The sequence below is a fragment of the Denticeps clupeoides genome, chromosome 1 (assembly GCF_900700375.1).
Source record: "Denticeps clupeoides chromosome 1, fDenClu1.1, whole genome shotgun sequence".
NCBI lineage: Eukaryota > Metazoa > Chordata > Actinopteri > Clupeiformes > Denticipitidae > Denticeps > Denticeps clupeoides.
The window spans coordinates 5,917,347-5,941,292 of NC_041707.1; the positions used below are offsets into that span (position 1 = coordinate 5,917,347).

At 45.7% G+C, this 23,946-nt stretch overlaps 3 protein-coding genes across 25 annotated transcripts in view; 2 read left to right on the forward strand and 1 right to left on the reverse strand.

Moving 5' to 3' along the window:
- Positions 1 to 2,897: 2,897 nt before the first annotated feature.
- Positions 2,898 to 6,175, forward strand: kcnk13a (potassium channel, subfamily K, member 13a). The gene is made up of 2 exons (XM_028983842.1): positions 2,898 to 3,385; positions 4,339 to 6,175. The coding sequence occupies exons 1-2, from the start codon at positions 3,046 to 3,048 to the stop codon at positions 5,232 to 5,234; spliced, it is 1,236 nt and encodes a 411-aa protein (XP_028839675.1). The 5' UTR covers positions 2,898 to 3,045; the 3' UTR covers positions 5,235 to 6,175.
- Positions 6,176 to 7,359: 1,184 nt separating this feature from the next.
- hmbox1a (homeobox containing 1a) lies at positions 7,360 to 20,269 on the forward strand. Of its 19 annotated transcripts, none has more exons than XM_028960845.1 (9): positions 7,360 to 7,604; positions 12,011 to 12,553; positions 13,369 to 13,454; positions 13,568 to 13,702; positions 15,616 to 15,772; positions 16,244 to 16,326; positions 16,448 to 16,543; positions 16,766 to 16,887; positions 17,396 to 20,269. In XM_028960845.1, the coding sequence occupies exons 2-9, from the start codon at positions 12,012 to 12,014 to the stop codon at positions 17,543 to 17,545; spliced, it is 1,371 nt and encodes a 456-aa protein (XP_028816678.1). In that variant the 5' UTR covers positions 7,360 to 7,604; position 12,011; the 3' UTR covers positions 17,546 to 20,269. The 19 variants fall into 19 exon arrangements, with proteins under 19 accessions (XP_028816678.1, XP_028816909.1, XP_028817057.1 ...); XM_028961076.1 differs by having other exon boundaries at positions 17,523 to 20,269; XM_028961224.1 differs by having other exon boundaries at positions 16,766 to 16,860.
- Positions 20,270 to 20,710: 441 nt separating this feature from the next.
- kif13ba (kinesin family member 13Ba) overlaps positions 20,711 to 23,946 on the reverse strand; it is a 28,304-nt gene continuing 25,068 nt past the window's right edge. For all 5 annotated transcript variants that reach the window (XM_028960406.1, XM_028960647.1, XM_028960487.1 and 2 more), the window contains one exon: positions 20,711 to 23,529. In XM_028960406.1, the coding sequence (XP_028816239.1) occupies positions 23,324 to 23,529 (206 nt within the window). In that variant the 3' untranslated portion in view covers positions 20,711 to 23,323. The remainder of the gene's footprint in view (positions 23,530 to 23,946) is intronic.

A 23,946-nucleotide genomic window follows, 5' to 3' on the forward strand; every position in this document is an offset into this window, starting at 1 on the left:
AACATGACTATCTGTGAAAAACATTGGAAGTTAAAAAGAGGAAAAGATCATTTGCATGTTGTGCATGCAAATCAGCGCATGTATCTTGCAGAATTACAGGTCCTTTGATGAGATGAATGGTGAAAAATCATGAAAAATCTCCTGTTTTGTATGCCTAAATGGAAATAATGGAAATTGAATCCTGCTCAAAATATGAAATGTGTCATATTTTACTTTATGCCTTTTAGCTTTCAGTTCACCTGTTCACAGCGAGACATTTTAAGTAAGGGTGCCCAAACTTTTGCATGCCGCTGTGCTCTGAGAAAGAAGAAAGGAACCGGAGGAGGTCTTTGGGAAACACCTTCAGATGCAAATTATGACCTGCTCACACGTCTCACAGCGGTTCAAACCCGAAGAAACACATCTGTGGGGGGGGAAGTAATTTTCTGCAGGGCTGCTCAGAAATACACACGCACACACACGCACATTTAAATATCACCGGAATATCATATCATCGCGTTGCAAGGAGCCTGTAGAGCTGAAGAGCTTTTTCTCTTTTCTGAGGTTGCTCGAGATGCTACGCAGCCCCAGAGGCCAATCTAGACGAAATGAAAAGGGAAAGTAAATGGAGTGTGCTGTGAGCAAATTGCCTTTCTGTCGATACACCGTGCCCAGATAAGACGAGTGTGAGACGCACACAGCTTGATTATAGATTTCTCCTAATGGCACGTGAGATGTGATAAGATTTTTTTTTGTTAGGCCTGGAAAACACTCCGTCTTGTGTTTTGATTTGTTTCGTTTTTTTTTCCCGAGTGGGGAATGAGACATAAGGCTGAAACGCTGATTTGAGGACACCCCAAATTACGTCTAGCCAAACAAATAGTACAGTCGACACGGGTGGGGTCCTCCCTGACACTCTGACCGTGGCTCCAATACGGATTCACAGAGATCAGAATTAACACAAGTGGTTCGGAATTTCAATTATTTGTGGCAGTTACTGGATAAACACTGAAGTTCTGCTATTTCGGGCTGACCTGTACGATGCTGAGGATGGGCGGGGCAAGGCTGGCCTTTTGCAGACTCCACTTTCTTGTTTGTTTTTTTTTTTTTGGGGGGGGGGGTGTTGCGTAACCAGCTGTGGTTTCATATGTAGTGTCATTTTTGGTAAAGTGCAGCGTACTGGGCGGGGCTTCAGCACATGCCACACAGACCAAAACTACACGCCTGTGAACAGAATCTGTATTGTATGGAAGACAGATATTCATATCATCTATATAATGTCATCCTTCTAAAAGTCATTTAGTTTACAAAATAATATTAGTCCACAAAATGCATGATGACAAAAAAGTGTGAATTTACAGCACCAGTCCAAAGTTTGGATGCACCTGCCCTGTGGCTGCTTTGTTCCTAATCAAAAGCCACTTCATGAGATGCTCTTTAACATGGGTTAAGAAAATGAAAGTGATTGTGAAACACTGCAGCACAGCACACGGAGCCACAATGAAATGTGTCCTCTGCATTTAACCATCACCTTGGTGAGCAGTGGGCGGCCATGACAGACGCCCGGGGAGCAGCGTGCGGGGGCGGTGCTTTGCTCGGTGGCACCTTGGCGGATCGGGATCTGAACCGGCAACGTTACGATTAGTAAAGTAAAGTGAAGTGATTGTCACATGAGATACACGGCAGCACAGCACACGGTGCACATAGTGAAATTTGTCCTCTGCATTTAACCCATCACCCTGAGCAGCCATGACAGGCGCCCAGGGAGCAGAGAGTGGGGACGGTGGTTTGCTCAGTGGCGGATCGGGATTCGAACCGGCAACCTTCTGATTACGGGGCCGCTTCCTTAACCGCTAGGCCCCCTCTTTGACTGACAGTGTAGTACGGCTGGTCTGTAGGGGTATTTGACGTGTTTGGCACAGCGATTAAGTTCTAATTTCCAGGTTAGCACTTTGTCTCCAGGGCTGTGATACCTCATGTGGTCATGATGGGCTGTATGATCAGACGTGGCGGGCGGAGACGAAGTTTCATTTCCTGCCTGGACCTTTTGAAGGACGAGCCGCATTCTATCTCCAATCTCAAAATGACGTGCAAGGCGAGCATTTTCAGGGGTCTCAGATTTTTAAACCCAGCACATCCGTAACCTAAACTGGATGTGTGGGGTAATAACTGTGTGTCCGCTATAACTCACGCTTGAAATACAATATAGAGTAAGACGGTCAGTCTTGACGGCATCTTCGCCATCATCGTCACCACGGTGAGAGAGAATTCGGGCCCAGCCATGTTAAATCACGCGGCACTGCGGAAGTGTAGTATCCTGGTCATAAATCTCATGTCCGGCAAAACGTCACAAATGATTTCACCTCATTATTTTGCATAGATGACCTACGAGAAGCTCGGCAGAGGTGGCCTAGCGGTTAAGGAAGAGGCCCCGTAATCAGAAGGTTGCCGGTTCGAATCCCCATCCGCCAAGGTGCCACTGAGGTGCCACTGAGCAAAGCACCGTCCCCACACACTGCTCCTGTCATGGCTGGCCACTGCTCACTAAGGGTGATGGTTAAAATCAGGACAAATTTCACTGTGTGTGCTGTGTATCACAATGACAATCACTTCACTTATGAGAAGCTGTGCCTTGGCTGTTCTAGATGGTTCTAACTAGTGGAACATTCTGGTTCTTTTTCCTCCGAATGACTATTAATATAATTTAATCGTTGAACGTGACTGCAGGAGTGTGGTTAAAGGAAACCAGTGTAGTGTAGACGGGTTGGTGTGCAAATATCGATCCCACGTATTATAAAAAAGGGGGGTGCTCGTCCATGCGCCCTCGGGTGCTGAGATAGCGCGCGTCCTGCGCGGAGAGGAGAGAAGTTTTTTTTTTTTTTTTAAATCGCATCAACTCCGTAACGTCGGAAGCGGAAGGTGGAGCCGCGGTCTGGACGTCGCGGTGCTCGGTTCGAGTCGCACCTGTGCGCGCGACGCGCGACGCGCGCCTCCCCAACGTCCCCGACGTCCCCGGAGTGTCCCGCCGCCGCCCGGCGCGGGCGCGATGCGGACGCCGGCTCGCACATGATGGCCTGCCGGGGCGCGGGCTGCTGCGGGTTCGGCCCGGTGAACGAGGACAACGCGCGGTTCGCCATGCTGGCCGTCCTGATCGTCCTGTACCTCCTGTGCGGCGCCGCGGTCTTCTCGGCGCTGGAGCAGCCCCGGGAGAAGCTGGCCAAGGAGCGGTGGGCGCAGCGCTTCGAGCGCTTCAGCCTGCGCCACAACCTGAGCCGCGGCGCGCTGGAGACCTTCCTGCGCCACTACGAGGAGGCGAGCGCCGCGGGCGTCCGGGTGGACGCGCTGAGACCGCGCTGGGACTTCACCGGAGCCTTCTACTTCGTGGGGACGGTGGTGTCCACGATCGGTAACGCGCGATAACGTGTTGTTCCGTGGCCGTCGGTATACTGGATTAATACAGTATCATTTGGTAAAAAGAAAGTATACTTATTAGTGAGTATTCCCAACAGTAACTTTTGGGGAAAAAAAAACAAAAAAAAAAAAACACTGTTAACAAGGGGACCATCTAAAAGTCTAAAAAGCACAAATATGAATTATTAAGAAGTGAAAGTGGACGTGTGGAGATAGTGCTGGAAGGTCTGGGGGTCTCTGCAGCTCAGCATAGGAGCTTCGTACGTGACGTCATTGTTTCGCGAAAACAAGGAAATTCCGCAAATAGCGGTTAAAGTTAATCAATATTTTTGGTCAAGGTAGTTTTTTTTTTTTTTTGCTACGTTTCTCGCAGCTTAAATAAAGTGCTCTTGTTTTTTGACCGGTTCGTGTCGGACTTTTGCACTTTATTTTACAGAACTTCATTCGGGGTGTCCAAATGAACCGGATTTTATCCATATTTTAGGGTTTCTGGGTTTTCGTCAAATTATTAACGCTTCACAGTCGTTACGGGCCAAGATTGTTGCATGAGATTCTGTGTGATTTTAATCACAGGAGCAAGTATGAGGTCAGAAGGAAAACAGAATAAATACGACCATTGTCATAAAATGTGGTTTTCGCTTGATTGCAGAAACATTATCTTTAATGTTCTTTTTGAGGCTTGAAACCTCTGGTGCAGTGTCTGTGAAACACTTGTGCTCTTTAAAAGATCACTTGTGGGCCTTTTTCATCTGATCGGTGCGGATAATAGGGAGGATATTTGCATTTTACTCAATGAACCAGAAGAGGTGGGAGACGGTTCAGGAAGAGGGGGGGTTTCTTTTTTTTTTTCTAGCTGCCGTCACCTATGGCAACATGGCTTCTGCTGCGGTGAGGAGCGTGCAGGGGTGGCTGGGTTGAAAGGTTAACCGCGCTCCTCTTCATTCTCAGGCTTCGGGATGACCACGCCGGCCACCGTCGGGGGCAAGATCTTCTTGATCTTCTACGGCCTGATCGGATGCGCAGCCACCATTTTGTTCTTCAACCTGTTCCTGGAACGGATCATAACGGTGTTGGCCTTCGTGCTGAAGTCCTGCCACGAGCTTCAGCGGCGGCGGAGTGGCGTGGCGCCCCAGGGCGGGCGGGGCGCCAGCGCCGCGCGAGGGAGTGGCGGGGACAGTCTGGCTGGATGGAAGCCGTCGGTCTACTGCGTGATGCTGATCCTGTGCGTGGCGGCCGTCATCATCTCGTGCTGCGCCTCGGCCATGTACTCGGCCGTGGAGGGGTGGGGCTACTTTGACTCGCTCTACTTCTGCTTTGTGGCCTTCAGCACCATTGGCTTCGGGGACATGGTGAGCAGCCAGAAGGCCTCGTACAGCCACCAGACCGCCTACCGGCTGGGCAACTTCTTGTTCATCCTGATGGGCGCCTGCTGCATCTACTCGCTCTTCAACGTCATCTCCATCGTCATCAAGCAGGTGCTCAACTGGCTGCTCAAGAAGATGGAGGTTCCCTGCCGCCGCTGCCCTCGGAAGGCCTTCCACCCGAGGAGGAACGTGGTGGTGCCAGGGAACCCCCACGTGCGCCGCAACATCTCCATCGACACGGACGCCATCAACGAGAGCGAGACGGACGGACGCAGGATGTCGGGGGAGATGATTTCCATGAGGGACTTCCTGGCAGCTAATAAAGTCAACCTGGCCATCATGCAGAAGCAGCTGTCCGAAACTGCCAACGGCCACCTCGGCCCCTCCGGGTCCTGCAACAGGGACAATGGCTTCTCCGGCGGGGTCGGGGCCCTGGGCATCATGAACAACCGCCTGGCAGAGACCAGCATTGACAGATGAGCGGCCTTCTGCGGCCAACTTCGGCGCGAGCCGCACGCTCGTCCACGGTAAAAGGCTTTCGAATGCGCTGATGCGCGGCCAGATTAAAAGCGGCCTTCTGGCACACGGAGCACTTTACATCCCCAACAGAAAGGGGAAATACTGTCCAGGTCCTCGTTCAGTACGTGATTATCAGAGTGTCTCTTCCTCTCCCGCTGTGCTTCTGGATAAAAGCTTCCCGCTTGTCGGCTAGCTTTGGTATTTAAAAAAAAAAAAAAAAAAAGAAAATTAAAACGTCACCTAAAAATATTAACGATGAGGAACTGGGGAATTTAGGTAAGAAATTAGACGGGAGATGGAAAGGTCGGCCTGTCTCTGTCGTGGGAACGTCCTGTCCGCTCTGTAACGGGAGCACGAATAACGGAGAATTCTTTTTTTTATACACGGGCCTCGTCACATTTAGAGACCTCAGAGAGAATCTGTGCCGTTCGGATGTCGTATGAATGAACGAAGAAGCACAGTTACACGTCGTAAGCGCGTCGCTGGCTGTTCCTGAATGGCCAGAATACAAATGTAGCGGAGACACAACGGGCTGTGTTGCATTCCGTGTGACGATGCAGGGCATCATTTTTCTAAGGTAAATTGAGGACAGTCCTTTAAGACGAGGACTATTCGTCCGAAAAGAATCTTTTCATCCTCACGATATCACTTCCAAAGTAACGGCTGCTCGCCTACAGGTCAATAATCTGCTGTGTGGAATAAAACACCCGAAAAATCCATCGTCTGTGTTTTATACGTTTGTTTCCTTGTGGCATTTCCACCGTAACCCAGTTAGATGATGATGATGATGAGGGGCTCGTCACAAACTATTTTAGAGTTCACAAATGAGTGATAAAGCATTTCACCCTTTGTGATGACGTAACGAACAGCCCAGATCAGGTAAGATTTATGTAATAAAATGTTACGACCCCCCCCCCCTGCATGGAAGATAAATTCTATTCTATACACTTCCGTGGGAAATTGAGGAAGTCCAGCTCCACGTCAAAAAAAAAAAAAAAAAGACCAAGCAACTTGCTCAAGATGAAGAACACCACCATCATCAGCGCTGCGTCCCAGGGGACCTTACATGGACGAGGTCTGGCATGAGCCACTTTCTATAGCTGTGCTACTGAGCATCAACGCCGGCTACAAAAATCCCTGGGGAAGTGGGGGGAAATCATCAGAAGTGAAATGATACGCAGCAGCACGGTGCACACAGTGAAATTTGTCCTCTGCATTTAACCCATTACCCTTGGTGAGCAGTGGGCAGCCACGACAGGCGCCCGGGGAGCAGCGTGTGGGGACGGTGCTTTGCTCAGTGGCTCCTCAGCGAATCGGGATTCGAACCGGCAACCTTCTGATTACGGGGCCGCTTCCTTAAACGCTAGGCCACGTCTGCCCCTCCCCTAGTCCAAAACTGTCCAGTCGACTGGAGCATTTGGTCCCGGACACATCATGACACAACAGTGATGGCCTACAAATGGAGAGGGGGGAAAAAAGATCAATGGGATAAGATACAATAGGAACAATGGGATAACATAACACCTTTCTTTATACACATAATGTCATTGTTTAGCGAAAATGAGGAGATGCAATAAAGGAAAGTCAATATTGATCAACGTTTGACAAATGGGGGGTTTCTGTCGCGTTAGCACATTTGCTTGCATCTGAAGGCGAACTGTGTTCTTCTCTTCTGTCTCGACCGCAAGGGGGCGCTAGTCAACCGCGCACAACAGCAGCTACTGTGACCCGCAGAAGTTCGGAGCCCTGGAATATCGACATATTCCACCATCGTGACGCTCGTCGCGATGACGTGAAAACGCACTACGAGCGTGTAAACAAGCGATGGCCGACAAAAAAAAAATTGTAAAAGTTAAAAATACAAAAAAATTAAAAAAAATATTACTTAGACAATCGTCAGCGACGTGCTTCTCGCCAATGCAACGTTAGTGCAACACAGAAGTGCAAAATCAGGCTGATATTAAAAAGAAGAAGAAGAAGAAGAGGGAGTCGGCGCTGCCTGCGCCGGGTTTGTAGTCCTCCTCGCCCTTTTATTCGTGCCCAGGGAACTACGACTCCCATGAAACAGCACCGCGCATACTGTTAATATCAATATGGCTTCTGTCTGTCAGACAAAGGCAAATCAGTCTCGCACCGACATGAAATCGGACTAGAGCCGGGGGTGGCGGCGAGGGCGAGCCGAGCCGTGCTGGAAATTTCGGGGCTCGTTTTGTTTGTTGTCGTTTTTTTGTTTAATGCCGGGGATCAGGGACCACGTTTCCAGTAGGACCAAATCAATTCCCCGATAATTAAATGCTGTGGTGGACAGAGGCCCAACACTCCCAGATCCAGGTAAGGACCGAAACGCTGGAGGGGAATCGAGCGAAACGACTAACTCGTCGCGATGAAGGTGAACTCCTAAAAAAAAAAAAAAAAAAAAAGGCTGAGATTTGTTTTGCGTCGCGCTGCATTTGCGCAGAATCATCCACCCCCCCTCCAAATAATAAAAAAAAAAGAACAACAGAGTTTTGCGCAGCCGCAGCGCTTGGCGCTAAAACCCAAAGCGCTGTGGTTGCTTTATTTTTCCCCCCCGGACCCGCTTTACGGCACCGGCGGCCTCGGGTCCAGCCCGTCCGGGGAGAAACCCGAGTGCTAACCGCCCGTTAGCCTAGCAGCCACGGCTAATCAAGCAGCCGCAAGGCGTCGGGTATGGCAACGCGGGTAAAAAAAAAAAAAATTAAAAACAATAAAAACACGGGTGGGAAAAATAGCGGGGACGCGTTTTACCCCGAGATGGATCGAGGTTCCGGGTTCTGGTCCGGGTCCGGCTGCTACGGCGGGGTTAGCCAAACTCCCAGCCGCAAACTCAGCCACGTTCACCCGAACGCGGCATTTAAATACTGCTTTTTTTTTTTTAAAAGAACGAAGTCATGTATTGTTTTTTGGGGAAAAAAAAGTTATGTTCATATTTAATACTAGTTGGCACGCGCTGGGTCTACCTGGTTACGCTAGTTAACTTTTAAACGCGCGTTTGAAGTTTAAACAGCACCGACGCCGCTTTTTAAAACGAGATCTTCTGTCACTTTTTAATGGCCTGCTCGCTTTGGATCTCGTCCGTTCAGATTTATATATATATATATATATATATATATATATATATATATATATATATATATTTACAGCATTTATCAGACGCCCTTATCCAGAGCGACTTACAATCAGTAGTTACAGGGACAGTCCCCTCCTGGAGACACTCAGGGTTAAGTGTCTTGCTCAGGGACACAATGGCAGTAAGTGGGGTTCGAACCTGGTTGTTCTGGTTCATAGGAGGCTGCGTTACCCACAAGGCCACTACCACGATTACTGCAGGGGACAGGCGTGTCCTGTGCGCACGGTTTGGACGGATCTGTTGGAATTGTTGTGTTCCTTTTGTTCTGTGCCACTGACACCTTGGGTGACAACTTTTATTCCAGCAGCCTCCCAGTCGGTTCTGTCGCCTCTGACCACGACCCCGGCTCCGGCCCTCGCACCTGTAATCGCAGGCCGCCGCGGGTGGAATGCGGCAGAGGCAGGTCTTGGACTTTGAGAAACCGGGTCCAGATTGAACATTTGGCCTCCATGCGTCCGCCAGGCCGCTCCTTTCTCTTCGCCTGCGCTCAGCCGTACGTGATGCGCGTCCTGGGTTCTGTTGCGACACGAGTTTAAATAGTTTCTCTTCCCGACTGTGATCCCGCGTTGAAAGGAGCTATTATTAGCTGAATTTGCAGCATTCCTGGCGTCATTTTATTTCTGCTCCTCAGTCAGGTGTAATGTGGCCTACATTTGTTTTGTACGTGCAAAGTTCGTCTAATTGGAATCAGAAACGGACCGTCGGCCCAATTGCAGCATCTGGTTTTTAACGGAAGCGAAGCGGCACATCTAATACGATTCACTCCAGCATTGTTCAAGCCGAGATGTGCGCAGACATTTTAATGCACAGGATTTAGTGTCTGGCATGCGGTCGACGGCTCTCGGATAAAATGGCTCTGCTGAGTGAGTCATCCATTCAGACGCTTCAGAAAAAAAAAAAAAAAAGAATAAAAAGTAGGTGGGCCGCCGTGGAGGCCAACGTTCCTTCCCTCACCAAGTCCAGCAGCGGCTGAAAATTGGGGTGGCTGAGCTGCGCCTTTCGGGTATCTGGGTGGGGGTGTAGCACCTGCACCAATGACCTGCGTCATTTCAATGTGACCGTAGACAATTTAATCTCGTGCAAGTTGAGTAAAAGTTATCTTGAGGCATGTTATCTTATGTGCTGAGTTCTGAGTCTTTCTGCAGAGTACTGTTTTGTAGTATGAAACGCTCAATCTTACGGTTGTTACTTTACTTACTTGGGGCAGGTTGGCCTAGCGGGTAAGGAAACAGACCCGCGATCGGAAGAATCCCGAATCGCCAAGTACCCTTGTGACCTAAAGTACATTTACGGCATTTATCAGACGCCCTTATCCAGAGCGACTTACAATCAGTAGTTACAGGGACAGTCCCCCCCCGGAGCAATTTAGGGTTAAGTGTCTTGCTCAGGGACACAATGGTAGTAAGTGGGTATTCTGGTTTATAGGCGAGTGTGTTACCCACTAGGCTACTACCACCCTAGTAGGCCAGCAAAATTGCCAGTGTCTGGTTTCAAGCACTTGTGTCTATGTATGTGTAGTGTTTGTTGTGGTTTCTGTTGTGTAATGTGTTGTTCTGACTGTCGTTTGGCGGATTCGTGTTCATGTAGAACTGCTCTCAAAGTAAATGCTGTTGAACTTTGACCTTTGCGTTCTGCACTGTCCCGCGACCGATAGAGGCAAAGCGTTGAAGCAGCTTCGAAATCAAGATGGAGGAGAGGTTTGTTACCGTGAAGGTAGTCTGCTGGACAAAACCATGGGATACTGCCAGGAGCTTTTACAAACGAGCAGTGCTGGTTTACTAGGGTGGAGGACCCTCGACCAACCATGAAGTTGCTCACATTTTTCAGTGCTCTTGAATGTTAATTATCTGATTTCGAAGTGGTTTATACATGTATGATTCAATTAAATTGAGGCCTGAAGTCTGACCTTGTTGTGGCTGTTATTATTTTATCTTTATTAAATTGATTAAAACTATTGAAAGTAGTTTGAATGTGGTCAATGTTTAATGTAATTTAAGGTAAATGCTGCCACTTTACAAAATCTCAAAATGTTTAACATTTAAGAATATTCACGCATAATTTACAAAAGTAATCAAATTTTCTTTAGTTACATTACTTTCATATAGTACATGAAAGTTACAATTCTGTTTACATTTTTTTTTATTTAAACTTGTAATTGTAACAAACTAAATTTCCCAACACTGTAAAACATAAACACAATAAGATATGTACACTATAACTAATTTATACTGTGTGTTTGTGTGTGTGTGTGTATATATATATATATATATATATGAATGAAACATATATATTACATACACTACAGTGCAGAAAGACAGTTAACGTGTAATAGTAGAGCATACAATCTTTATTTACTTTATTTAGCAGACGCTTTTATCCAAAGCGACTTACAAGAGGAAGACACCAGCAATTCTAGTTCGATTTCTATAGAATTTTGAGTTTACAAAACTAAGAGCCCTGATAAGGCCTAACTTAGAGCATGCTCGGATATTGTTAAGTGCTAGACAAAGAAAAAATTATAATGTGTATATATATATTTTTGTATTGTTTTGTGCAATGTGTATATATGCATGCATACACATTTAACAAACAAATACAAAATGTATAAATACATTATAATTTTTCTTAGTCTAGCACCCAACACTCTCCGAGCATGTTCTTCAATGACAAGTCTAAGCCTTATCAGGGCTCTTAGTTTGTATACTTGATATTCTATAGAAATCGAACGAGAATTGCTGGTGTCTTCCCATTGTCGCTTTGGATAAAAGCGTCTGCCAAATAAAGTAAAGTAAAGTAAAGTAAAGATGTGTACGTAAGTGTTAGATTTGTCTGAAATATTTTTTGAATAGGAGGGTTTTCACCTGCTTCTTAAAAGTGGTGGTAGTCTCAGCTAGTGGAATGGAGCAGGGCAGGTTGTTCCACCAGCCAGGGACAACAACGGAGAACAGAGATGATTGGAATGGGAGACCCTGTGAAGAGGGAATTTTCAGTCTCATTTCATTTGCCGATCTGAGAGAGCGTGCAGGAGTGTAGCTACGTAGTATTGTATTGATGTAGGAGGGTGCAGTTCCATTGACAGCCCTGTAGGTGAACATCAAAGATTTGAACTCGATGCGAGCAGCTACCGGGAGCCAGTGGAGGGAGGTAAGAAGAGGTGTAACATGGGTGTATTTTGGCTGATTGAAGATGAGACGGGCTGCCGTATTTTGGGTCATCTGGAGTGGTTTTATGGTGACTGCAGAGGCTCCAGCCAGGAGAGAGTTACAACAATCACATGACTAGCATATCCAGCAGCCTAGTTTTTGGAGGCATCAAGGGAAAATCATGGGATGTAGCATGTGAAGTTAACGGGGACTCGGTACATAAATATGTATGTATGTGTATTTTTTTTTAAACCTCTGACCTCCTAGTAGTCCCATTCATCATTCTCGTGATTTACTCTCCACCTCATAGTTGATGTGTGGTGAATGCGTTGGTCCAGAAATGTTTGAACGTGTGTGTAAAGGGTCATATAAATTCAACAAATGATTAAAGTAAATAATTCCAAACATTATCTTACGTTTCTGTTGATACGTTTTTGCATTTCCAGAATGTCTCATTATTCAGATGAGCCACGCTTCACCATCGAGCAGATCGACCTGCTGCAGCGACTGCGGCGGACCGGCATGACCAAACCAGAGATCCTGCATGCGCTCGACACCCTGGACCGGCTAGACCGCGAGCATTTCGAGAAGTTTGGCCGCCGGCCGGCCTATGGTGGAGGGGGCGTGGCGGGGGGTCCCAACGGCACCGCCAGCAACAGCACTTCCATGGCCGCCTCCACGGCCTCTTCCAATAACCCGGCAGCTGCCGCCACGCCCACCACCTCCACTGCCACGCAGACCGCCTACAGGGGCAGCGGCCTCTCGCCATCGTCCACCAACAACTACGACACCTCGCCTCCACCCCCCGTCACCACCCCGGTGGTCATACCTCCTCAAGCCCACAATGGGCGCGACAGCCTGGCCGTGGTCCCGAACGGAAAGTTCTCCCCACCCCGTTACGCTGTTACGAATGCCTCGGGACGGTCCTACGGGTTTGAAGCCAACGATGAGGACCTGGACATTGAAGATAAGGTGGAGGAACTCATGAGGTCAGTTGAGTCATGGTTGCATATCAAGCCGCATAACGTGTGAACAAGATCAATATAGAAAAATATCAGAACACGCATGCTCTTGTTCACATACTTCAAATTTTAGAGGCATACTAATTATTTCAACGTTCAAATGCACAACATAATGGCCGTAACCAAACTATCGCCACACAACTTCAGTCAACAATAGCATCAGCTTCGGAGGAAGTCTGTCCAACAACTTGCATCGGCAAACTAAATTGTGGGCCCATCAACGTCGCGGTGTTTTTGAGAGTGAAAAACAATGCTTGGCTGCTGCTCCTGTATGGCAGACACGCCCCCCGGTGAGCGTTGATGCAACTCGTACATACAAGCGCATGGCCACAGGTAAAGCTCGACGCTGATTGGCCGTTGTGCAAATTGTGATCATCATAATCGACCGGAATTTTGTCAAGGTCACTAATCGCAATTGGAAAAACTCCCAGCCCTAGTATGCAGAAGGGTGAAAATGGAACCGACGCGCTGAAAGCGATAGTGTTTTTTTTTTTTTTTTTTTTTTTTTTGTTTAAGGCATGTGTGCCACTCTATAAAATCCTGCCATGCTGCAAATGAAAGCAGGTGCACTCTGTATTGACAAAGACTGGATTTCATCACATTTTGGTTAAACATAGAATTTCACCGGGCTTTCAGTGCTAATCACACTCTGACATTCTTGGTCTCCCACCCTTACTGCAAATCATGAAAGAATTATAAAAAGGAAGAAAAACCTTTTTTACTCGCTGAGCCAGACATTTCTGAAATGTGTCTCTTTCTCTGTGGCTCTCGTTGCTGTGCAGAAGGGACAGTGCTCTTATAAAGGAGGAAATAAAGGCCTTTTTGGGGAACCGCAGGATTTCTCAGGCGGTGGTGGCTCAGGTCACAGGTGGGTGCGCTGTGAGACCTTCTGGTCCATTTCACCAAGGTCTTTCATTTTTATTTTGGGAAGTTACTTCATCAGTCATGTGATCATCTACCTGCTTTCCATTCCCTACCCAGGTATCAGTCAGAGTCGAATATCTCATTGGTTGCTGCAGCAGGGTTCTGATCTGAGCGAGCAGAAAAAGAGAGCTTTCTACCGCTGGTATCAGCTGGAGAAGACTTCGCCTGGTAATGCTCAACTACACCCCCATCGTAAGAGCAACGCCATGCTCCCACCAAGCACAACCCCCCTCTACACATGTTCACCTCAGTCAGTGTTTTTCTCTGTGAATTAGTTGGATTTTGGGTACCATTCTGTACCACATTTGATGAGAAGTTGGTCACTCGCTATTGGCCCAATTTTTTAACTGTAACCTAATATTACCTTCTACTGTTACTGTAGCCCAGTACCACCCTCTACTATTACTGTAGTCTAGTACCATCTTGTACTCTCACTGTAGCCTAGTTCCACCCTGTACTATTACTGTACTCCAGTACCACCCTGTACTATTACTGTACTCCAGTACCACCATCTACTATTACTGTAGCCTAGTTCCACCTTCTACTATTACTGTAGCCCAGTACCACCTTCTACTATTACTGTAGCCCAGTACCACCCTCTACTATTAATGTAGCCCAGTACCACCCTCTACTATTACAGTAGCCTAGTTCCACCTTCTACTATTACTGTAGCCCAGTACCACCCTCTACTATTACTGTAGCCCAGTACCACCCTCTACTATTACTGTAGCCCAGTACCACCCTCTACTATTACTGTAGCCTAGTTCCACCCTCTACTATTACTGTAGCCTAGTTCCACCCTCTACTATTACTGTAGCCCAGTACCACCTTCTACTATTACTGTAGCCCAGTACCACCCTCTACTATTACTGTAGCCCAGTACCACCTTCTACTATTACTGTAGCCCAGTACCACCCTCTACTATTACTGTAGCCCAGTACCACCCTCTACTATTACTGTAGCCCAGTACCACCTTCTACTATTACTGTAGCCCAGTACCACCCTCTACTATTACTGTAGCCCAGTACCACCCTCTACTATTACTGTAGCCCAGTACCACCCTCTACTATTACTGTAGCCCAGTACCACCTTCTACTATTACTGTAGCCCAGTACCACCCTCTACTATTACTGTAGCCCAGTACCACCTTCTACTATTACTGTAGCCCAGTACCACCCTCTACTATTATTGTAGTATAGTACCATCTTGTACTTTTACTATAGTCTAGAGCCACCCTCCACTATTACTGTAGCCTAGTTCCACCTTCTACTATTATTGTAGTATAGTACCATCTTGTACTTTTACTATAGTCTAGAGCCACCCTCCACTATTACTGTAGCCCAGTACCAATACTCAGTGATTTATAATTTCCTGACATTTTTAAATCAATTTGTGTGCTTTATGTTCACTGTGCATCTTCTGCTTCTTGTGCGCTCTCCCACTGGCAGCTAAATTAATATTCCACCGTGGCCGCTGCTGACAGTAAAAGCATCAGAAGTAGCTCTCTCCATATTAATGTGCACAGTTTATATCATTGTCCTCACTTACCCTTCCCGCTGGACATGTCAGCCCAGCAGCGTTCAGCCAGCGCAGACAGCAGAGAGGGAGGTGACCTTCCTTCCCTGCTTCTCTTTATGTAGTTTAGTAGTGACTCGCATGAAGGTTTCAGTATAATCACAGTCACAGAAACCGATGCTGAATTAAAGTGTGTATGTGTGTGTTTTTTTTTTTTTTTTTTTTAATATATATCAGAATTTGTCAGAATAGAAGAGAGTGTCTGTTGCCATTGTGGACTCCTGTCTCATCCCAGCCGGATGAAAAGGGCAGTGAGAGTTTGTGATGGAAGGCAGTCAAAACTGAACAATTCGCAAAGCGTGGGGCTTATTTGCTAGCAAAAACAAGAATGGAAAATAGATGATTTATTGACATTTACATTTATGGCCTTATCCAGAGCGACTTACAACGTGCTTTCAACGTGCTATTGAGACCATGTTCTGTGTGACTGAACAAAGAGAGTTTCCTGTGAGGATGCCCGTGTAGTTTTACTTTTCATTTCAGATTTGCCTGTCAGTAAAATTAATGGAAGATTAATTTTTTCCCACCAGGTGCCACTCTTGCCATGCGCCCCACGCCTCTGGCCCTGGAGGACATTGTGGAGTGGCGACAGACCCCGCCCCCAATGAACTCCACCCCTGGCAGCTTCCGCCTGCGCAGGGGCAGCCGCTTCACGTGGAGGAAAGAGTGTCTTGCTGTCATGGAAAGGTAAGGAAATCAGAGCTGGAGGGCAATTCTCGGGTAACCAGCCAGACTAAGAATATACTTTTAACTAGAAGAAGAAGAAGAAGAAAAAAAACTGATCCATGACCTCAGGCTTGAGAGAAAAAGTAAGGAAAATGGATTAAATATTAATGCCCTCCCTCCATTCTGTGCCCACGTGTCCTCCCACCGGGGCAGTGGTGGCCTAGCGGTGAAGGAAGCGGCCCCGTAATCAGAAGATTGCTGGTTTAAACCCCGATCTACCAAAGCACCGTCCCCACACGCTGCTCCTCGGGCACCTTTCATGGCTGCCCACTGCTCACCAAGGGTGATGGGTTAAATGCAGAGGACACATTTCATTGTGTCACCATGTGCTGCACTCCACTTTCACTTTGTTTGTCATTCTCTACACACTGTGTGTGTGTTACTATGGTTTATTGATTTTAAATGATTTGAAACATTATTTTGGTTGGTCAGCTACTTCAATGACAACCAGTACCCGGACGAGGCGAAGCGGGAGGAGATCGCCAACGCCTGCAATGCGGTCATCCAGAAGCCAGGTGAGGGCGACTGCTCTGATGGGAGCGTCGTGCGCGCGTTCCCCTGCCAGATATGATGTAAAGACTGCAGCCCCGCATCACCGCTTCTGCATTAAAGGCACGTCGCTCCGCCTCTGTGCAGGGAAGAAGCTGTCAGACCTTGAGCGCGTCACGTCCCTTAAGGTCTACAACTGGTTCGCCAACCGGCGGAAGGAGATTAAGAGGAGAGCCAACATAGGTAAAGTTGAAGCCCTCTGGGGAAGGGTATTAAAATGTTTTTTTTTTTTTTTAAAAGTGTTTACAACGTTCGAATTGTAATTACACCGCTCGGCCACTTTATTAGGCACACCTCGATGCACAGCTGCAGCCATCCACTACGACATTCATCAGTGTCCATATTCACAGCACTACAGACATCTGGAGCTCAGATATGTTATGGCAAGGTCTGTTTTTTTCCAAGAAGCAGCAATCCTGGAGAGCCACGGGATCGACGTCCAGAGCCCCGGCGCGCATTCGAACAGCGACGACATCGACGGCAACGACTTCGCAGAGCAGGTAGCGCCTGACCAAGCTCTGGGGGGGGTAAGGGCCTAAAGTTTACCATCATTTTTTTTCCTCTCTATCCCGATGTCTTTTGCCTTGTGTAATGCGGTAAAATAAACCAGAACAACAGAATTCCAACTTGTTGCAAAAAGAAAGAAACTATGACTCTGCATATTATTATTATTATTATTATTAATAATTTATTTTTCTTTTTGAAAATGAGATCAGTGCACAGACCATTTGGTTTCATCAGAGGTGGCCCGTCACCACCAGCCTGTGGGCAGTGACGCCACAATTGATAGTTGAATTCTAAATTATACTTGATTCATCGGGACTGGTGGAGGGTCTGACATAAGGAATTAATGATGGTCATTTTTGAACGGTTGTGGCTTTTGCTCGAAAGTGAGATGTTGCTGTAGCCTGTCACACCGTGTTTACCTGTAAAACCTGTAACGTTTGAGCCAGAGCACCAGAGACGAACCACAGGTTCAAATCCAGCGCGTCCAGTGATGTGACACTAAACCACACCCCCCCTTTGCAATGATAGGTTCCCACTGTGCTTCCTGTCTGGCTTTCAGCTTGGCCCAGTTCGGGCCAGGGCCGGGGTGGGACAGCAGGCGGTGCGGTGGTCCCCAGACTGACCGATGTCTCCTGGTCTCCCTCTTCCCTCCCAGGACGACTGCACCAGTCACAGTGACCACCAAGACCCCATCACTCTGGCTGTGGAGATGGCCGCCGTCAATCACTCCATCCTGGCACTGGCCCGGCAGGGCGTGGGTAGCGGGGACATCAAGACCGAGGTGCTGGACGATGACTAAAGAGTCCGCTCCCCCTTTTTTATCGGCCCATGTCTCCCGCAGTCGAGAGTAGGGGGCAGGCCGTGACAGGAAGTGAGACTGTCATGTGTTTGTGTGATGGGGGGTGGAGCCGAGCGAGGGAAAGGGGCATTTCTTTGCCGCTGAAGACAATGACCAAAAACAGAAATCTCTCTCTTTTTTTTTTTTTTATTTTATACATACATATATAATATATAATACAACTAGTGCATATAGGGTTAGACGCTGTCAATCATGACCTCTGACCTCCACCAAATCAACCCCATAGTAATATGCTACCCCGCCCCTTTACAGAGGTGGGTGTAGTATGAAACAAACATGTATGTCCTTGTCTGTGTGTAACTAAAGTAATACTTAAATAATTTATACAAAACCGATGCACCTCCCCTGGGCGCGATGCCTTTTGATGCCATTTGCCTTGGCTGATTATAATTATTATTATTGTTATTGTAATTATTATTGTTTTTATCATTGTTCTTTTTGGCACATTTTACTGTGAGTTCATCAATCGGCGTCTCCACAGCTAGGGGGGACGCTCTCCCCGCTCGTACCAGCAGCTTCACCGGCTGCTTTAACTTCCTACGTCCAGATGTTTCAAATGGTTGCACGTGATCAGTCTTTTAATTATTCATATATATTTTTTTTTTTATTAGTAGTATTTAAAATACCAGGACAACTCAAAGCACCAAGCCAACCTCAGAGAAACCAGAAACAATCTCCGCTGCTGCAGTGCTGAACTTCCCGCCATTAATGTTGTGCGACTGTATGAAGGAGGCAAGCAGGAGACCTTCAGTCGCTTCTTGCGGTCAGAGCGCAGACGGGCGCTTTATTTTGTATTTTTTTTTTTACAATCAGGTAAATGAGGACAGTCGGCTCGAGGAGGAGGAGCAACTCGCGTCGTCCTGACCCTGTCCCTCGCATTTTTTACGTAATTTTTTTTAAGTGTCTTAAACTGTGGAGCACTTACAATCATCTGATCACCTTCTTTTGAAACCTGGAGGGCCGCTAAAAGCTATTCTTCCTGTGTTAAATGCCGTGTTTAGCACTCTAAACTCTTCTTATTAGCACTTCTTTTAATCCTCTGATCATATTGCTGACGTTTGTTCCTCTCGTAGGGGAATTGTGTACATTTTCTTTGTCACTTTAGTACTTTAGGGGTTGGTCAGCCCCACCAGGATTAAGGACATCATACGATACGTATGAGTCTCAGCATAGATTCGGGTTCTTGGTGAAGAAACCGACAAAATCTAAATGTAAAAAAAAGAATCTGCTCCTACTCCTACTATTCCGCTGTGGTGGGAACACCGGGTCCGACCTGGTTCTTCAGACCAGGAGACGCGTGTTGAAAGGTGGAGGAGCAGATCTTCACGCCCACCACTTACCCCAACGCCATAAGCTAATTCCTGTAGGTCATAGGATGCTGGTGCTTCTTGTAAAGTGAAACTATGACAGTTTATTGATTTTTTTTTTTTTTTTTTTTTTTTTTTTTTTGTGCATTTTGGGTTTGGCGATGTGGCCTCATCATTGAGGTATAACGAAGACAATGGCAAAGAGATGCATGGGATTCCAGTATTCAAATCACACTTGAAAGCTCATACAGACACTAAGTGTAATTAGAAACAATTTTTTTGCCAAACCCACTGACTGGGGCAAAAACTGTGCAATGCATTGCACTATTAAGTGCAAAAATGTAGTATTTACGTAAATTACACAATACTAACTAATATCAAACGTATGATATGAAATATCGAACCATGATGTATTTATGGTAGATTGCCCAGCCCTGCAGAATCAGTTTCTGCTGCTTTTTGAGCTTGTTGAAACTGTGACGCTCTTCTATCAGTTAACCTAATGCTTATATCTTAACATATCTCAGCAAATAAAATTTTAAAATATTATTCTAAATCAAGATAAATATTATATAAATCTATATTTTTTTTTTCTTTCATGTCTACAATCTTGCAAAATGGAAATGTATAGAATCAAATGAAAAGTGTTATCAAAGAGAAATGCTTTAATTAGTTTTTTTGTTTTAATTCTTATTTAATTTTATTTACGGATGTGTATGCGATCTGCCTTGTAATATCCCACAGGACACCTTCTGCAAACAGCCATGTTTTAAAAAAATCAAGGGAACGTCTGCACGCTTCCAGTAGACGCTCTGGTCAATGCGACCCAGCGTAACCCGACTCGGAGACTGCAGTGTAGCTGTAGTGTTGTCGAAGCGAATCGTGCTTTCCTTCCTGGACATGATCTGATAACGCCGAGAGCAGAGTAATGCTGGAATGGTCATCTCTCCATGTTTAATATGTGAATATATATTAAAAAAAAAAAAAAAGTGTTCTATGAGATGAAATGGAATTAAAAAGTTATTACAGTTGTATCAATTTAAGTCCAGTATCTCCTATTTCAGAATTTAGTGCCTTTTTTGGACAGTAGACTGTTCTGTAATTACGATGTAGTATAAAATATATATGGCTTTGTTACTTTTTTGTTTCATTTTGGTTTATTTCAAAACTTTTTTTTTAAAGACTTGTGTTTATTTTAGTATTGTAACTTCTACATAATAAATAATGATCAAGTAATATACTTTTGACTCTTTTTATATGTGAAGAGACAGTACAGGTGCAAAAATGGGTGAAAGTGATTAGTTTGGGGAGCAGGGCACCCCGATCAAGGGCACCTTCCTATTACGGGTCACCACTGCCCCATGGTCATATACAGTGATGTGACTTATTCCTATTAGATAATGAAGATCTGAATTCAAATATATTGTGTTCTCTTTTTCAAAAGTCTTTCATACTGCAATTTTCAAAGACCGAAGCAAGGGAGCCCAAATGCACGGATGTCTAATGACAGCCTCATCTAATTCTGCACATGTTCGTACTGTAACTACATGTAAAACTGTATGAAGAGTCCTATTTTCTTTATGCACACTTTATAATTATGAACAGTTCAGAGTTCTTGGTTTTAGGTGCAATTTAAAAGATTGAATAAAAAAATTTTTTAAAAAAAGACAGCACTGGTAAAATCAATGCACATTTTATTTTTCCCTTTACAGGGAGATTATTGTACAGTCGATATAAAAGAAAATTATAAAGGGAAATATTTTACATGATTACTCTTTGGATATCAGCATAGAATTACAAACAATTAAATTAAGAAATCAAACCGAAACTTGTGCTCCAGATTAGAGTCTCTGTTATTTGCCTATGTACAAAACTCACTCATAAAACTCACACACAAAACCCACAATTGCAGCAAACGATCAAGTACAGAAATTATTTTGTGGGGGGGGGGACAAAAAAAAAAAAAACGGACCTTATGGACGAGACACGTCCAGCGGACCGCACGGCTGTAGAGATCGACGGGACCAGAGGCAATCGGCCATGTAAGAAAGAGTTTGTGCAAAGTGCAAAAAAAAAAAAAAAAAATGGAAATGTCCTTCACCAGCACCGGGAGAATTTCCCAGTGGGGTGGGACACCTTTATGCGTGTTGGTACTGAGCCGGATAATAGGCAGTCTCAGCTGGAATGGCTTTGACTTTGCAAAGTGTTGTGTTTCTTTGAATCCCTCTGGAACTGTCATATGGGGGCTTCACTCATAACGTGTGTGTTTCTCTGACACTTTCATTCATCTCCCCACCTTCTATAAAATCAAGTCACCACAAGAAAATATATAAATCACTATAACAGACATACAGAATTAAGGATACGAGATCAAATTGCACTTCAAGGCAGAATAATATCATTGTCAGGACACCCGTTAGACCTTCAGACCACAACTTAAAACCGGAAGTCGGCCTCAAGATCGTATCGCTGTGAACGGGGAACCTGGTCCCGTGGGGTCGTTACTAATGTCAGAGAGCAGCAGGTTTTAACAGAACACATGGCGGTGCGGTGGCAGCATGTCGAGTGTTTTTATAAAAAAAAAAAAAACGTAACCTCAGCGGATTAGAATCTGCGTACAGCGACCTCTTCCCTGGCAGTGGATTAAACCAATCGCTGCGCAGAAAGGCTGTCCTGCCCTGACCTGCCGATCATAAATGACCTAAAATCAGTCCAACAGACATAATAATAATAATTCTGGATGTATTTAAAATAACAAACAAAGAGGTTTAAGAAGGTAAATTTTACTTGACCACAGAATCAAATAATTTTTTTTTTTTTTTTAATTCAGAGAATCAACAGAATAAATCACTCTAATATAAAGCACTTGTGCAAATTTTATAAATCCAGGAAAATCATTAAAAGTACAAATTTTAAGGTTGATATTGCATCAAAAAAAAAAAAAAAAGGAATGATTTTAGTTACAGCTCATCCATACAGTTAATTATGATGCATAATTAAAAAAAAATGTTCCTTCATTTTGAATGATGTGCCTTTGTTTAAATGAAATGGAATGGGCTTTAGCATGAGGAATAAATACAGTGGGCTCATGTTCGTTATTTACACCCTTTCAATGGGCATGAATTTATAATGATGTGGATGGAATGGAGTTTTTTTGGGGGGTTAAAGCTGCTAAAACGATGAAACGACGACGCTACTTGTTTTGAACAAATCACCGTACGGTTTGTACTCCTGCCGGCTTGCCTCTGGGCAGCAGATCAATCACTTCAAAATACTAGCAGCTCACCTCACTACGCCCGGGGCGAAAAAGGCATGTCCTTAACGTCCAGTGGAATTCCGAGGCTTTTTCCCTCAGCACCACCCAACCAGCTCCGCGGACAAATGGAAATGTGTTTCTACAGAAGACACTGGACTGGCTGCTACATGCCAAAAAGGACACTCTTCCACCAAATTAGTGATTATAAAAAAAAAAAAAATGATCATAAATATGTAAAAGAAATTGAATGCTCACACTGCCACAGGAGGCTAATTTTTGCACAACATGTTAGACATGCATAAAAACACACAGGAAGTGACGTTCTCAGGCGAGAAGCGTACTGCAGTTGACATGCACGTACTGAGAACTCGTCCACACCTTTCTAAGATCCTCAACTCGGGACAGGATTCTTTTCTTGTGCTCTATATATATATATATATATATATATATAGAGTTGTTTTAAGGGGTTCATCCCCAAACCTATTAACAGTCTTTTAATAAAATGTCACAACAGCTGAATGGCAACCAAACTATTTTCATACATACATACAGATGGGTTGCATTTGACCTTCTGGTGCAAAAATAACTACCCAGTCGTCATGCGACAGGCACATCCAGACTTCTCAAGACTACGGTTCCTGAGATCACACCACCCTCTCTGAAGGCATTATGACGAAGACGATGGCTGGGGGAGATGACGGGAGGAAAAAAAAAAAACGACAGAAGCACAAGTTATCCTCAAAGGCACACTGTGGAGAGAGAGAGAGAGATGACCGTGGAGGATAAGATCATGCATATTCATGTTCATATTCCACACCGCTCCACAAAATGAAGATCCGGACCAGGGAAAAACAAGGAGGAGCGGAAATCTTCACCCCCTCCATTATTAGAGCCCAAACAGTATTAAATGACGTAAGGTTCCCCAAGTTTGCATATTAGAGCAGAAGGTGGCAGGAATCATCAAAAAGGGGTGGGGGTATATATATGGGTATATATACCCATTCTGCTTTGAATGTGTGTGTGTGGGGGTCTCTTTAACTGCTCCAGGACTTCCGGTTCTCTCTGCGCTGGGCAGCCACCTCCGGCGCGATCTTGCGGTTGGCGACCAGGTGCCGGGTGAACTCGCCGCTGTGGCGCTGAGATCCCTCCCGCCGCGTCACTCTGTCAGGCCGCACGAGGACCCCGTATCCAGGATTACAGCGGAAGTACTGGCGGCCGTCCACAGAGCCGTCGTTTTTGCCTGAAACGGGAAGACGCACGGCCGTCACTCATGGCGTTCTTGTTTTCTACCACTGCACACCTTGCAATATTTACATTTACAGCATTTACCAGACGCCCTTATCCAGAGCAACTTACAATCAGTAGTTACCGGGACAGTCCCACCCTGGAGACACTTAGGGTTAAGTGTCTTGCTCAGGGACACAATGGTAGTAAGTGGGATTTGAACCTGGTTCATAGGCGAGTGTGTTACCAGCTAGGCTACTATCATGCCGCAGTAAATTCTGATCAAATATTGTGCATGGAAGCCCGCGTACGGTATCAACATGATCAGCGGCGGAATGAATGACGTTGCTGGATCCAACGGGACCCATTTCATCACTAAACTAGACTAGATAATGGCCAACTCCAACCTGCTTCCGCTGACGACCCAGAAGAA

What these genes read in the sequence shown, in the direction of transcription:
- kcnk13a (XM_028983842.1), top strand. Translation starts at nt 3,046, where the DNA reads ATGATGGCCTGCCGGGGCGCGGGCTGCTGCGGGTTCGGCCCGGTGAAC. An exon ending in GACGGTGGTGTCCACGATCG is followed by an intron (nt 3,386 to 4,338) that starts GTAACGCGCGAT and finishes CTTCATTCTCAG; the next exon opens with GCTTCGGGATGACCACGCCG.
- hmbox1a (XM_028960845.1), top strand. Translation starts at nt 12,012, where the DNA reads ATGTCTCATTATTCAGATGAGCCACGCTTCACCATCGAGCAGATCGAC. An exon ending in AAGGTGGAGGAACTCATGAG is followed by an intron (nt 12,554 to 13,368) that starts GTCAGTTGAGTC and finishes GTTGCTGTGCAG; the next exon opens with AAGGGACAGTGCTCTTATAA. An exon ending in CTGACCAAGCTCTGGGGGGG is followed by an intron (nt 16,888 to 17,395) that starts GTAAGGGCCTAA and finishes TTGCAATGATAG; the next exon opens with GTTCCCACTGTGCTTCCTGT.